At 44.1% G+C, this 16,316-nt stretch overlaps 1 protein-coding gene across 1 annotated transcript in view; it reads right to left on the bottom strand.

The window, feature by feature from the left end:
- Nucleotides 1-9,973, bottom strand: part of TNKS (tankyrase) — a 78,690-nt gene extending 68,717 nt beyond the window's left edge. The window contains exons 1-3 of the mRNA XM_081844819.1: nt 9,363-9,973; nt 2,215-2,439; nt 368-463 (exon numbers count right to left, since the gene is read on the bottom strand). Of these exons, the coding sequence (XP_081700945.1) occupies nt 368-463; nt 2,215-2,439; nt 9,363-9,927 (886 nt within the window). The 5' untranslated portion in view covers nt 9,928-9,973. The remainder of the gene's footprint in view (nt 1-367; nt 464-2,214; nt 2,440-9,362) is intronic.
- Between the last annotated feature and the right edge of the window lie 6,343 nt (nt 9,974-16,316).

A 16,316-nucleotide genomic window follows, 5' to 3' on the forward strand; every position in this document is an offset into this window, starting at 1 on the left:
AGTTGGTGTGTTTTTCTCACAGCCTGAGGAAAATCGCCGGAACGGACCTCATGTGTTTTTCCTGCCGGGAGTCGCCGGAGGGAGGTCAAAAGAATTCAGCCGGTGCCTGGATAGATAGGCACATACCTCTGACCAAGCCTGAATTCTAACAGGAAGGAAGTTGCCGTAAGGAAGGAAGTACAACAAGCAACTTTATGAAATTTTATGAAATAAATAATATTTATAACATTTGGTCCTCACTAAGTACTACAATGAAATCTGTAAACATGCTGTGTACATTTGTGCTGTTTTATAGTAGAAAAACTAAGGAGTAGTTTAAGAGATTGATTACACACAGTAAGGTAACAAGAACCCAGATACTTCTCACCTGTAAGTACAGCTTTTGCAGAGGGATCTGCAAGATCCAAGGCCGACTTCCCATCTGTGTTTCGAATATTTGGATCAGCTCCATGCTGCAGTAGCACTGTGCAAAGAAGGAGGAAAGCTCTGAAAACCGACTTGCAGAATGAATACATTGGCCATAAATAGTCCCAGTAACCATCTAATATATTACACACACACAAACACAAGGCCACAATCAAGAGAGCATCTCCCCCTCCATTTTTGCATTTCAAATGACTTTGAAACATGTTTCAAAAGTATCTTATCCAGGGAGAGGAGGGGGCAGTTGTTGCTCAAAGAAAAAAGCAGTCTCATTTGGCCCATGGAGTTAGCCCTGCAGTTCCTGAACATCAAGTATAGTTGTCTTACATAGATTTGCAGTGCCATCTTATACATGTCTACTCAGATGCAAGTCTCATTGAGTTAAACAGGCCCAGCTACCAGAAAAGAGCCCACAGAATTGCATCCCTAGTTATCTTTTTTTCCAGAAGGCTAGCAAGCTACAAAGACTTGCCAGACAATTATTAGACTGTAAATCTGCACAGGCTATACAGTACATAGAATAGTGAGGTGGTAGCATAGCAGTAACAGCAAGTGGTCTGACTCTGGATTACTAATAATGCTGACTTTTGTTCAGCTCAGTTTTTCATATATTAGCTATTACACTCCTATACAGATGAAAGCATGAAACTAAAGCAATAAACTGAAGTATTATGCAGTGTTTTACACTAGCAGGCAGCCATGTAAATTTCTTTTTCTTTCAAAAGGGATTCCAGATAATCAAGGATCATGCTCACTTTTCCTTTTTTCTCCCTTATTCTTTAGGGTGAACAAATAATATAATTTATCTGACCAAAATCCTTCATTAAAAAAAGAAACTTGTTGATATAAACCAATACAAAAATACCTTAAAAGTGAAAAGAGACCTGAATACAAATGCATGCAGAAATAGAAAAAATAAAAGGAAAAATACAATGGGAAGGAAAACCTGAAAACAATTGAGAATTCAATACCGCATTCAACTATCACATATTTAAAAAGGGGGTGTGAGAGAGAGTCAATTCAGCTCTCAAGAAAGCCTCTCCACAAGTTTACCTGCAGGGGGTTTAGTGGGCTGTTCAATAGAGTTAACATAGGAAAAAACTTATACCATGTCAAATAAAAAAGATATGTTTTTAATGAACACTTAAGGACTCTCCATTTATGTGTCAGATATTCTGATTTTTCACTATCCACTCCTCTCAGGAAGGAGATGATTTGGACTTCCAACAGGAGGCCACTAACAATCTAGCTGCAGAATAAACACAAGAGGTTTATGCACGATGGGCAAGTTGGTCTGGGGATAATACCTGTGAGCTGATAATGGAGATAGAATCAGAATCCTTCATCAAAAAACAAAGAGCCAAGGAAGTTGATGAACAGCCAAAACAAAGATTGTATCAGTTCAGTTCTCTGTATATTTCATAATAGTTTGCTGAAAAATATAGAGGAACTGATGTAAAGAGGCCTTTTCAGACATTCTGTAGCACCTGAATATTTTTGCTTTGGTATCAGTATTATTGTTACAAGATACTGTATTTACTCGATTCTAATGCTCACCTTTTTGGGCCAAATTAAGTTGCAAAAATTGATGTGCGCATTAGAATTGATGACACATTTACATTCGCCAGCAAATACTTTTTTTGGTTTCAAGGTTCTGAAAACTAAGGTGTGCATTAGATTCGATGGCGCATTAGACTTGAGTAAATACAATAGTAACTATAGGCCCATAAGATATGATACTATTTAAAACCACTGGGGAAAAAAGACATATTTTTGGAAAGATGCACTTACCAATACACACGTCTATCTTGCCTTTGATAGCAGCTTCATGCAGAGGAGTATAGTTCCAGTTGTCTCTGGCATTTGGATCTGCACCCTGACACAGCAACAGGCTGACTACCTCAGCATGACCGAATGAACAGGCATTATGAAGAGGTATCAATCCACCATCGTCACGAGCATGGACATTGGCTCCTGTCTGCAATAAGTGTTCCACTACATCCTTTCTTCCAAAACCTGCAAAAATATGTAATTTAAGAAAAACCATTAAAATGTTGAAATATACGGAATTTAGAACAAATATACATATAGTCCACCTAGTACATTGTGCAAACTAAGACTTAGATTACATTCATGAATATGGCATACTATTTTCTTGCTAATTTCATGTAGTTTAGGGTAGCTCCTTCCTACCCGTTTGTACCAACAGAGGACCAAATCACAACAGTAAATACATTTTTGCATTGGCATCTGTGTATTTGGTGGCGGTTTTCAAGAAGTAACCACAGGGAGTCCCAATCTGGACTAGGATCACACAACATGTGGATGCAGATTCAACCCTTTCCTCTATTGAAACAGCCCCAATGAAATCCCTGATGAAACTGCCATTTTAGCAAGTTCTCCTTCCTATCAGTCTAAACAACAAAAAAGTTATCAATGGTATAAGAGCACTGAAAAAGTCCTGTTCTAAGGCACACCTTTGGGTCATATGAGTAATTATTTTAGTGCAGGTGAGGACAAGCACAGAACTGAACAGCTTGAAATAATAATAATATTTTTTATTTATACCCCGCCCTCCCCAGCCAAGGCCGGGCTCAGGGCGGCTAACAAGCAATAATAAAAACAAGTTGAATGAATACAAGTTAAAAACAAAATTAAAATGAAACATTAAAATATTGAAAAATTAAAATATTAAAATGTAGCCTCATCGCAGGAGAAAGGAGAAGAAAAAAGAAAGAGGGGGAAGGAATCAAATTGGCTCCAAGCCAAAGGCCAGGCGGAACAACTCTGTCTTACAGGCCCTGTGGAAAGAAATCAGATCCCGCAGGGCCCTGGTCTCATGAGGCAGAGCGTTCCACCAGGCCAGAGCCAGTGTTGAAAAGGCCCTGGCTCTGGTTGAAGCTAATCTAACTTTCTTAGGGCCCAGGACCACTAGGGTGTTGCTATTTATGGACCTTGAGGCTCTCCGTGGGGCATACCGGGAGAGGCGGTCCCATAGGTACGAGGGTCCTAGGCCGTGCCATAAGGCTAACAATGCTCAAGAAAATGGGGCAGCAAACACAAAATCCCTGCTTAAGAGCCCAGTGAAATGCTTAATATATTTCCTTCTCTATTTCTATAGCAAAACTCTTCTGCAGATGGCACAGTTCTTTTGGTATTCTCCAATGGGATCCAGGTGACTTATTGACCACGGCGCTGGTAAATTGCGTCAGCCTCCCATACCCAACCGAACTTCATGATGAGACTCATGAGTCTCATGATGAGACCTTCTTTTTTACTTTGAGTATGCCCAGTGTTTTTTTCTGAGGCTAAGGGTTCTTTGTATCTGAGATTATGAGCAAGCAGCATCACTTACTGCAAAATCTCAGCCTGAGTACAAAACCATAATTTTAAATCAATAGTTCTTACACTAGAATATTTAACCCAAAAAAAACCTATGAGATATGTGGAGTACTAGTGTTCTCTTCTCACAGTTCACCACTTTAAAAAAAAAAATGGATAAAGAGACCCCTTTATTTCCAGTCTCATCTCTTGAAGGTTTTTCATTCAGCAATAGCTCCGGTTGCTATTATGTGCACTTGTAATCTGACTTCATTTCTGAACACAATTGACTAAGGATGGGTATTGTAACCCAAACAAGACAGCGCTAATGGCTTTAATAATGGCACTTTTACTTGTCTCTATTTCTACAACATCCCAAAATGAAATGTGCCTACTCTGTAGTTATGAGCTCCACATTTCTCTGCCTTCAGGGTTGAAATCCCAGAACATATACCAAACTAACTTTTAACTGCCAAGAGCACAGGATTACAGTAAATTATCTAGTACTGGATTTGACTAAGATTTTTATTTGCAAATTGTCCTAGTCCAGAAGCTCTTGGTGGCTTACAATGCCATTTTTGTCGACTGTGGAAAGAATGCAGATTGGTAAGAATATTTGTACTTGGTGTTGCACTTGATTAAAATATCTATATCTATCTATCTATCTATCTATCTATCTATCTATCTATAGTGATCAAGCTTGCTAGAGCCAATAATGATTTTTTTGCATAGGGTAACAAGGCCTAGGGTTCATAGTCTGGGTGCCCAATGCTGTATTTTGAGTCAACCTGTAATTTTAGTGTATCAGACATGTTCAGCTTTCTTAGTTATTGGTCAATGAAGCCATATATTTCAAACTGCCCAAAAGTTACTGATTGGGATTGTCTGGTTTTGGCACCGGCATATAAAGGAGACAAACAAATTTCTAGTTTTATTCCTTTGGTACCCAACTATCATGTTTTTCATAATACTGCACTTGTTTTGATGGTGCACTGAAGAAAAATGTTTAAGTCATCCACCGAGGCCCCCACTCATTTTCAAAGGGTCCATGACAAGTTTGAAAACTGCTGTCCTAGACAAAGGTGTAAACAAAATAATTTTTAAATAATAACTGCAAATAGTGAGTAAAATTGTACCTATATAAAAAAAATAAGTAATGCAAGCAAAAATATGAATTTGATTTGGGGAAAACACATATCACATATAACCTAATAAACAGCAGTTTCCAATTTTTGTCAAGATTGTCTGTGAGTTGCAAGACAGAAGGTGACAACAAGGATGCCTTTCAGGAATTCTTAAATTTGATAACTAGTGTGGGATTAGGGCCACCTATGTTTGGGAGAAACCTACTTGAAAGAAGGAATAGCTATTTTTGGAAAAGAAAAACTTGCTTACTCCTCATATTGTTCAGCTGCTAGAGTGAGCTATAAGAAGTTTTGTTCAGGGAAAAGAAAAAAGAAAAATTGGCCCACCAGAAGACAGTCATCTGTGTAGTAGACACTACACCCCCCCAACTCTTCTTCCAATTGCTCAGGGCATGCTTCCCTCCCCCCATTCTATCTCACAGCCACCCCCATGAGGTAGAATAAGCTGAGGAGGCCAGCCAGTGAGCCTCATGGCTAAGTAGAGATTTGAACATATGTCTGTACCAGGGATGGGGAACTTCTAATCTATGAGGTGGATGCAGTCACATGTTTAATCTCAACCAGCCTCTAAGCATTTCTAGGGAGCCACTTCCTTCCAGAAAGGACCAGCGTATAAAGCAACCAATTGAGTGCTGCTACTGGAAAGGGCTCCAAGATTCCCCCCTCACCTGTCTTTCCTGCTCCAACAGAAGTATTAATTCATAGTGTCATAGTGTTCATTAATTCATCCCGCCTCTCTCTAGGAGTGGTAGTTAGATTGTTTAGGCCAGGCATGGCCAAACTTGGCCCTCCAGATGTTTTGGGACTACAACTCACATCATCCCTAGCTAACAGGACCAGTGGTCGGGGATGATGGGAATTGTAGTCCGAAAACATCTGGTTTGGCCATGCCTGGTTTAGGCCATTCACTTGATCCCCACCTGAGAACCTAAGCAAAACCCCAGCATCATCTTCCAGCCATTACAATATATGAACCTATGATAGTTATAAGAGAATAGAATACAGTTAATTACCTGACTAATAGTTGTGTGCAGCCCCCAAATTGATGTTTTTCTGTGGGTCAGTTGCCCTTGATACTAAAAAAGGCTCCATGAACTTGGCACAGAAAAACACCCTAGGAAATCCCAAGCTGAGCTCCTTAAGGTCAGACACATCCTATTTGTCAGCTCAGCAAATCTAATAAATACCAATGGGATTTGCATCAATTTTTTCATGTAACCCTTTTAAACCAACTTTCTGAACACTTTCTTCAATTGACATAAATCCTTTAAAACCGTGGGTATTAAAGTAAACATTTTATATGAAGTAAACACCAGATACTGGTCTGATGTCCTCTTGAATCTAAAAGCTACATAAATATGGATTGTATCTAATGTTAAGTCATATTTTACTGTATTTTTGGTTTCTATGGAAGCCGCCCAGAGTGGCTGGGGAGGCCCAGCCAGATGGGCGGGGTATAAATAATAAATTATTATTATTATATTCAGGCTAGACCCTTTGAAATTAATGTACACAACCAATTTACGTCCATTCATCTCAGTGGATCTACTCTGGGTACCACTGAGTTGTATACACCTGCCATGTATGATCTTCCTGAGATTCCTGCGTTGCAGGGGTTGGACTAGATAACCCTCAGAGCCCCTTCCAACTGCAGTACAGATGTGGACTTGTCCTTTTAGTGTGACTTTCAGGAAAAATCCTAAAGTCCTCAGCTCTAACTAAGATACACAATACTTTTGAGAAAAGAGAAGCATTAGTTCTATACTTATTGAGGCCTCTTCACTCATTACATGGCAACAAAAGCTGAAGTTTGCCAACAAGAACACACTAAATTAGGAGGTGCAGACGCTGCTGGCTCTCAGACAGTTCTCACAACTACCCTATTTATTTATTTATTGAATTTCCATACCGCCCTATACCCGCAGGTCTCAGGGAGATTCACAGGATAAAATCAGAATATAAAACCACAAAGTAGATAATCATAATAAAAACAACAACCCAATAATCCCCCCTTCCACAATTAACTGCTCATGTGAACAAATCTGTTTTTCAGTGGTGGCCTTTTCATTTGTAGAATCCTCTCCTCACTGCATTCTAAAATGTAATGCTCATTTAGTGGGGGCGAGGTGGGACTTATTGTTCCTATTGTGTTGTAGGATAAGCGTTTTAGGAATTTTCTGTTGCACATCATTTGCTAGATTTTTGGCTTTAAATTTATTTATTTATTAGTTTATCTTGTTAAGTCACTTTGAGACTTTTTTGCTTCAAAGTGACTAACAAATAAAGTAACATGCAAACTCTCCCTCCATATTCCGCAAACTCAATAAACCACACTGTACTTTTGTAGACAAGAGCAGCAATCTCACACAAGTTTATCACGCCAACACTAAACTGGTCACACAGAGTGGGCAACTCATGGTAGCAGTTATCTGCAGAGAAAAACAGCAAATTCCAATTCACAACAACTTATACCAGTCTAAGGTATCATAAAAACCTCAACCACAGAATGCAGTGGTAGCCAACGTGGGGCCCTCCAGATGTTTTCGGACTACAACCTCCATCATCCCTGACCAATGGCAAAGCAGGCTGGGGCTGATGGGAACTGGAGCCCAGCAATATCTTGATAACACATTCACTACTCCTCTGCTAAAACCTGTACCAACAGGATACAAGTGCTTGCCTCATCGACATTTTACGGTATACACCTGAAATATTAATAGCAGTAATGTTGCAATATGTGAAGTGGTCCTTAGAAGCATCTGATGCTTCACCTTAAATTGACATCAAGGGCCTAGGGGCCTCTAGTCTACACCCTTGTCCTTTAAGAGGTGGCGAATGAAGAACTTAAAAAGCTCATGACCATTCACCTCTCCAGGGTGGCTTCGTTATAGCAGGCCCACAGTCAGAGAACTTTCAAGGCCTTCTTGTCTTCCCTCATCACCCCTGCTGTGAGTCCTATATTAGTGGAGAGAGAGAGAAGGAACAGATGGGCATTCCTTCTGGGCAGCTAAGTAATCACCAATTCTCCCTGCTATTCCTTGGGGGGGGGGGGAGGTCTGGGCAGAGGCAGCTCTTACCTGAAAGGATTTGTTCCTCCCTGCTGGACTGCCCAAACAGAGCAGAAGGAGGCAGCAGCGTCTCCTCCGCTTGCTTACTTACTGATATCCTAGGCCCCATCCTCCAGAGACTGCCACCCACAGAAAAGGGGAAAGTGAGTGAAAAAGAGCAGGGGGGTGGATGGCTGCCCCAGGGATGCAGCAACCACCATCTCCTACCCCTTGGTTCAGTTGCACATTTCCCCCCAGGGAAGTGGGAATCTGTCAGAGGGCCCAATCCTCCCAATCGGGCAGCCCAGAGAGAAAGGGCCAAGTAGGCAGAGGCTGCTCCTGGAAAGGGCAACTACTGCCCCACGCCCCTTTCCTTGCTGCCCCTGTGTGGGACACACAGATACAGGATAGGTGCATGATTGCTGTGCAGCCCTCGGACTCTGGGCTGGAGGAGCTGTTGATCCAGCCACTACAAGCAGGGTGCACCACAACAAGCAGGGTGGAGGCCCATCTACCCCCACCCACTAGCAGGAAGCCAGCCACCAGGGTGTAAAAATATAAACAGACAAGTTTTCTGCCCTCTCTGCCTCTGATCTGTGCAGAAGGAGCATCCCTACTGTATTTTAATATTTGGGTGGAAGCCGCCCAGATGGGCGGGGTATTAATTAATTTATTATTATTATTATTATTAAGAAAGTAAATAGCCTTTCTCCCTCTTCTGCAACCATGTTCAACCTCGTACAGATCCTGGAGAAGTGGAATATTGGGGTGCAAAAGAAATGACAAACCTAGACAGCATCTTAAAAAGCCGAGACATCACCTTGCCAACAAAGGTCCATATAGTTAAAGATATGGCTTCCCCAGTAGTGATGTATGGAAGTGAGAGCTGGACCATCAAGAAGGCTGATCGCCGAAGAACTGATGCTTTTGAATTATGGTGCTGGAGGAGACTCTTGAGAGTCCCATGGACTGCAAGAAGATCAAACCTCTCCATTCTGAAGGAAATCAGCCCTGAGTGCTCACTGGAAGGACAGATCATGAAGCTGAAACTCCAATACTTTGGCCACCTCATGAGAAGCGAAGACTCCCTGGAAAAGACCCTGATGTTGGGAAAGATGGAGGGCACAAGGAGAAGGGGACGACAGAGGACGAGGTGGTTGGACAGTGTCCTCGAAGCTACCAGCATGAGTCTGACCAGACTGCGGGAGGCAGTGGAAGACAGGAGTGCCTGGCATGCTCTGGTCCAGGGGGTCACGAAGAGGCGGACACGACTCAACAACAACAACAAGGACATTCCCTTCCCCGATTAAGCACACTTAAGCATTGCAAGGGGGCCGTTCCCCGCAAGCACCAGGCGACCCTCTCGGGGCAACGCGCCCCAGGCAGATGCCCGGCCCGCCCCCGCCCCCCCCCGGCGGCCCCTCACCTGCCGCGAAGTGCAAGGGGGTGGATTTCCTCCCCGCCATATCCTTGGCGTTGACGTTGGTGGCATCCACCAGGCGCCGGACGCGGGTCACGTCCCCATTGCGACAGGCCTCCAGCAGCTCCCGGAAAGTGCCGCTTCCCACGGGCGCGGGGGGCGGCTGCAGAGGCGGGGCGGGCGGCTCGGGGCTCTCGGCGGCGGCCGGGCTGGAAGCGGCCGAGGACGACGACGACGGCGACGAGCCGGAGCTGCTGCTGCTGCTGCTGCTTGTGCTGCTGTTGGCGGCGCTGCTGGCGCCCGAGCCCGGAGGCGGAGGAGGCCCGGCGGCCTCGCAGGCGCTCTCCGGGGAGAAAGGCCTCTCCGCCGCCGCCTCCCGGCCGCTGCTCCCGTGAGCCTCCCCCTCAGGTCCGGCTAGGCTGGGCCTCTGCTGAGGGGAAGCTCCGAGCGGGGAAAGGCTGGAGCTCGGCGGCGGCGGCGACGCGGGAGTCGCGCCCGGGGGGTGGGGGTGGTGATGCTGCTGCTGCTGCTGCTGCTGCTGGGAGCGACGCGACGACGATGCCGCCGCCATTTCCCAGCTCTTAAAGAGCGGCCCGGTCCTGTCACTGCGGCAACGGCGACAGAGCGCCCGCCCTCGCTTCCGCTTCCTCGCAGCCAATCAGCGCCCGGGCTGGGGGGACGTGACGTCACGGGCTGAGATGGCTACGGAAGCGCGTAGGGAACTGGTTCCCTGCGCGGGGCCTAAAAGCGAGCCAGCTCTTTCTTGGCTGCTGACTTGGGAGTAAGCCCTGCTGAACGGCGGAGCTTACTTCCAAGGAAAGAGACAGATAGGGCTTAAGACTCTCTTCTTTGTGTTTTTATTGTATTTTAGTGTTTTGTTGGAAGCCGCCCAGAATGGCTGGGGTATAAATAATAAATAATAAATTGTTATTGTTATTGTTATTCTCTTTCCTGCACACTTTGATGACATCAGAAGGGTCTGCCACTATCCATTTCACCTGTACTTAGCCAATTCTTTAGTTATGCATTTTCAGACTTTATTTACAACTGTCACAGTGACAAAAGTAGTCTGAAAAAAATGCAAGCTTTTTTTTCCCTGAGGCTCAAAAAAGAACTTTACTGAAATATAGAATGTAATATACAACAGGAGAAATTCAACTGGAGTGATTTGTTCTTCAGACACATTCAAAAATGACAGAAATACTAGCAACAATTAAAAAAAAGAGAGGCACAAAAAAGGCTATGCTAATATTTAAAGACAAACAGCATTTCCACTCTGATCTTTTAAGCATTAAGGATTTTTGCTCGTCTTGAGTGGTTTACATTTGACAGCTTCAAAACTTGGGACCAAAATCTGCAAACAAAACAAGATATAACTTTTTGGAGATAAAACAAGGGAGTTCAGGCTGGTGTGCAGGTATCACAGCTCATTCTACTGAACAGCAAGACAAGAACAGATGTCCAGCATACAAGACCGAAAAACATCTGGATCCATTTCCTGCACACTTCGATGACATCAGAAGGGTCTGCCGCTATCCATTTCACCTGTACTTAGCCAATTCTTTAGTTATGCAAAGTCTCCTTCTCACCAAAAAGGGGTTATCTGCTAGATTAAGCTCGCCCAGCTGGTTTGACCTCTTTATCAGCCACTTCTATAGGAAGGGCTATAAAATCAGAGGCCTGGAGGGGATGCCGGAAACCTATTTACAGTCCCAATTCCAAACTTAATTAATTTACAACAAGATAACTGCAATCTCAGCTTAGGCACATGCAATCTTGAGAGTCTTCCTGCCTGCTTGAATTCTTCTGCTTTTAAAGCTGGGCTTCTCTTTGTGCCTGTGGATGTTTACTATCCCAAGCTTCATTAGTGTGAGACCCAGAAATTCTGGATGCCAAAGTTTTGTGCAGTTTTTGCTGCAAACCTCATTTTTGTGCTGCTCTCCGAAATGAGTAATTTACACTTGTTATAAGAAAAAACTGCTCCCTTTCCCTTTTGGGCTATTCCAGAGCCCAAATAGAGTCCTTAAGTGGGTACCCTATCTGTACGAGAAAAATAACAAAGGCCAACCAGAAGTAAAGCGGCTAGTAAGCCTGATCTTTACTGAAGGAAAATAAACTGTTGCAGCAGGGTCCCCACTCACCAAAAGCAGGAGGGAGGGGAACCCTGAAGAATGGGGCGCAAGCCCTTACATAGACTTGAAGTTGACCACCCTGTAGCCCAAAACCACCACCCCCCCCCAAAAAAAATCATACATTCATCACAGAAGGAGGTGGTATACAGCAGAAATCCTGTCTGCCAGGATACCTGACAATTGTCACTGGTTGCATTACCTGGGCACTTTGGCCAATCTTTTGTGATGCTTAACACTTTTGTTCCTGACTCCAGGTCACAGGCTCAACCTATTCATACACAAATATGCCCTTAAGACAGAATTTACAATCAAAAAGACAATGGGAAGGCTTCCCCCATTGTAGAGGAATAATTGAGGTCATTAGGAGAGTCAAAATGGCTTCAGGATTACTCTCCCATACTATTTCAGACTCATGGTTCATATATTTAGATATGTGTGCATTTATGAATAAAAAAGGTAAAAATAAAGGAACCCTGGATGGTTTAGTTCAGTCAAATGCGACTATGGGTTTGCGGCGCTCATCTCGCTTTCAAGCCAAGGGAGCCAGCGTTTGTCCATAGACAGCTTTCCAGGTCATGTGGCCAGGATGACTAAACCGCTTCTGGCACAGTGGAATACCATGATGGAAACCAGAGCACATGGAAACGCTGTTTACCTTTCCGCTGCAGCGGTACCTATTTATCTACTTGCACTGGTGTGCTTTCGAATTACTAGGTTGGCATGAGCTGGAACAGAGCAACAGGAGCTCACTCCATCACGGGGATTCAAACCACCGACCTTCTGATCGGCAAGCCCAAGAGGCTCAGTGGTTTAGACCACAGCGCCACCCACGTCGCATTTATGAATATTCTATATTTGAGACCTTAAAATTCTTATAACACACTCAAACAGGGGTCACAAGGAAATGGCTAAACCTCCAACTGATTGCAAACTGGTGCCAAAGTAGTGTGCTGGTTTGGTGCCATTTTGAGCTGTAAACCCCACTTTTTGCACTGCCCCAAAATTGAGTAATTGACATTCAAACCGGGGGCCGTCAGTATACCCCAAAACCCAACCTTGTCTGATTGACTGCAAACTGGTGCCAAAGTGGTGTGCTGGTTTGGTGCTGGTTTATGCCGCAAACCTCACTTTCTTCTTTTGCCAATTAATTTTTATTCATTTTTAAAATTTATAACACATCAGCAGCAAATTAAAGCTAATTTAATACATTTCCCCCCAAAAAACTGGCTTCCCAGGCTCTTTCCCAGATATTTCCATTTCTTCCCCTCTTTCATTCTGCTTATTTTACAGATTTATCTCTAATTAACATCCATTTCTTTAAAGCAAATTCCTCATCCCTCAGTTGTCCGTTTACCAACGCCTGCGTCTATATAAAACAAAATTATCTGAGACTGACTGACATTTACAGACTCACTCTGAGGCAGACAGCAGCATAACACAATATACTTGCTGCTCTAACAGTTAAAACTTAACAACAGTTGATAATTCAACTAACTGGGGGTGGGAAATGCCTCAGGCATATGACATAGCAAGATTCTGTGCTACAGCATTAACGCTTTGCATATTATTTTGGATGCACCATTTCCACATTTCGGAATAATAACTGGAGGAATCTCCACCTAAGGGGAGACTCTTTCAATCAGAATTCTTTAAGCCCTTGGTAGCTGAGGCAAGATGGATTCTAGAACTACCAGATGAGCAGCCAAAAGCCTTGGAAACAACAGAGGCAACTTCATCCAAAGTTGAATCAAGAGTTTCATTTGATTATGTTACTTAAAATGTGGCACTGTTATTCATATTAGGTATGGTGTTTGGTTTTACATGTGGAATTTGTGTTGTATTTCTTATGTTGGGCTATATCCAGCATTCTCTTTCAGATGAGCATTAATGTTGCCCAACAGAGGAATCCGACACATCATTTGCAAGGGGAATTGTGTGAGATATAAAATATGGTCGCCAGGGGGTGTTCTCTACTAGGGATGGGATGATTAGAGAATTCCAATGTGCTTTTGGTCTCACTGGAACTCAGAGGTTCCTTGCACCCTGTTCCATCCTGCTGTGTGCACTCTTTATGTGAAATACATGCATTTCAATGCATACACCAGAAAGAAATTTGTATGCAACTTTTTACATTTAAAAAAATTGCTAGTGCACAGAAATACATTGCAAAATGTAGAGAAGCGGGGGGGGGGGGGTGTTCAGGAGCATAGGGTATAATTCTCTCCCCAAACTGCCCCCTGCCAAATTTGTCCTCTGGACAGCCCAGGACCTCCATACACACTGCCCAGGCCTGCACCCTGGGTAGGTCACTTTGGTCCTGCTAATGCAGCGATTTGACTTCACCTCCTGAGGCACACTCCATTGTCTCTGGAGACAGACATATGCCAAGAACAACGATAAAGGTTCAACATCCAAAATGGACCCAAAAGGGGAGGGGGGGAATCGCAAGATACATTTCAGCCTCACAGATTTCAGGCCTTCAATTTGGGTCGAAATGCAAAGTTGAAACCAACTGCAGCGATCTCTGATGATACAAATCTTCCTTTTATCTTGCTGTCAACAGCCAAGGCCAAAAGTTAATCACGTTACTCAGATAACCACATGGAGGCAGTCTTACTTCATTTACTAGTTAAGTTTATTCCACCTTACTCAGCCAAACCTTTTCCAACAGTAACTTTTTTTGAGCTACAGCTGCGTACACCCACAACCACCTTCAAAGCACATTCCCCCTCTCAAAGAATTCTGAGCACTGTCACTGACTTCCCACAGACTTGCAATTCCCAGCAGCAACCCTTACCAAATACAGTGGTACCTCGGGTTACATGCGCTTCAGGTTACATATGCTTCAGATTACAGACTCCACTAACCCAGAAATAGTACCTCGGGTTAAGAACTTTGTTTCAGGATAAGAACAGAAATTGTGCTCCGTCGGCGTGGCAGCAGCAAGAGGTCCCATTAGCTAAAGTGGCGCTTCAGGTTAAGAACAGTTTCAGATTAAGAACGGGCCTCCGGAACGAATTAAGTACTTAACCCGAGGTACCACTGTACTGTTAAAACTTTGTTAAGGGAGAGGTTTTCAGACTTTCTACCTCCGGGGAACTCTTTCCACATTAGCTTGTCTGCTGAGCACATCTGTCAGTGTGTTACAGATTGTCCTGGGGCATATTTGGGAGGGAGGGAGGGAGGAAAAAGCATGCTCTGCCCATACAGGGCACCGGCCAGGATTCTTGGAACACACGATGAACCAAGAGCGACCCCCTGACACGCCAAACGTTGCAGAAGTTCAGTGGAAGCAGGCATGTTATCCTTCAAGAAAGCATGCCTGTCAATAGTGATCTTCTCTTTGAATATCATCTAATAAGCCTTGCAATGTTCCCCAGCACATTACAATGGCACCTCAGGTTAAGAACTTAATTCGTTCCGAAGGTCCGTTCTTAATCTGAAACTGTTCTTAACCTGAGGTACCACTTTAGTTAATGGGGCCTCCCGCTGCTGCTGCCGCATGACTTCTGTTCTCATCCTGAAGCAAAGTTCTTAACCCTGTGATAGGAATTTTGAGGTCTTAGATACATGGTAATGTTCATAAGTGTACCAACCAAGCACGTACATAGATCAGCACAGGATACCGACCTGAAACCATTTTGATTGCCAAACTGACCAAATGTTCTCCCTGCAAGGAGGGGGGGGGGGTCAGGGAGCCTTCCCATTGTCTCAGGAATTGAGTAATCAGCATTTTAATGGGTGACAGACTATCAGGAAAGGCAATCAGATAACCTGGGGGGTAAAGGAAATACAACAATTTCTGTTTTAGAGCGCCTTTTCTGTGATGTCGGTATGATGTATCTGGGGGGTGGTCTTAGGTTACACCCCTTCTGTGATGTATGCATAATGTTTCTGGGGGTGATCTTGATCTTTGTTGTTGTTGTTTAGTTGTTTAGTCGTGTCTGACTCTTCGTGACCCCATGGATCTACAGGGTAGCAATTTCAAAAATCTTTATAAGGCCTTGCACGCCATCGTTCTGGGTTCCTCCTCCTTTCCTGCGAGTGAGGGGAGCACCCTGTTGCAACAGATCAATAAAAATCAAGCCTACAGGCTGCTTTGCCTCTCAATATTCTTTGGTTGGCCTCTGTTATTTTCTCCCACCAATAGGGAACCTAATGTAAGGATTCTATATGGGCTCTTGGATACCCCATAAGGGAAAAGGGCAACTTTTGTTTACAACAACCCGTGGTACTATTTTTGGGTTAGCGGAGTCTGTAACCTGAAGCGTCTGTAACCTGAGGTACCACTGGACAGTGATACCTCGGGTTAAGTACTTAATTCGTTCTGGCGGTCCGTTCTTAACCTGAAACTGTTCTTAACCTGAAGCACCACTTTAGCTAATGGGGCCTCCCGCTGCTGCAGCGCCATCGGAGCACAATTTCTGTTCTCATCCTGAAGCAAAGTTGTTAACATGAAGCACTATTTCTGGCTTAGCAGAGTGTGTAACCTGAAGCGTATGTAACCTGAAGCGTCTGTAACCTGAGGTACCACTGTACTGGAAAACACTACTCTCATACCCTCTAAGTGTCCCTATTTTCCGGGGACAGTCCCAGAATTACGAAACCCACCCCGACTTCTGATTTGATCCTGGAATGTCCCCATTTCCCCCGCCAGCAGTGGGCCCAGGGAAGATGGGCTGGCGCTCGTCTCAAGCGGCAGTGGCGGCTAAAAGGGAGCATCCCATTGCCTCTCCATGGCCACTGCTCCTTGCCTCCCTCCCTTGGGCAGTTCAAAGCAGCCACTGGAGTGCAGGTGAGGAGGCTGAGAGTCTGTCACTGCCAAGGC

Source organism: Podarcis erhardii (assembly GCF_964252035.2).
Source record: "Podarcis erhardii genome assembly, chromosome: 17".
Taxonomy (NCBI): Eukaryota; Metazoa; Chordata; class Lepidosauria; order Squamata; family Lacertidae; genus Podarcis; species Podarcis erhardii.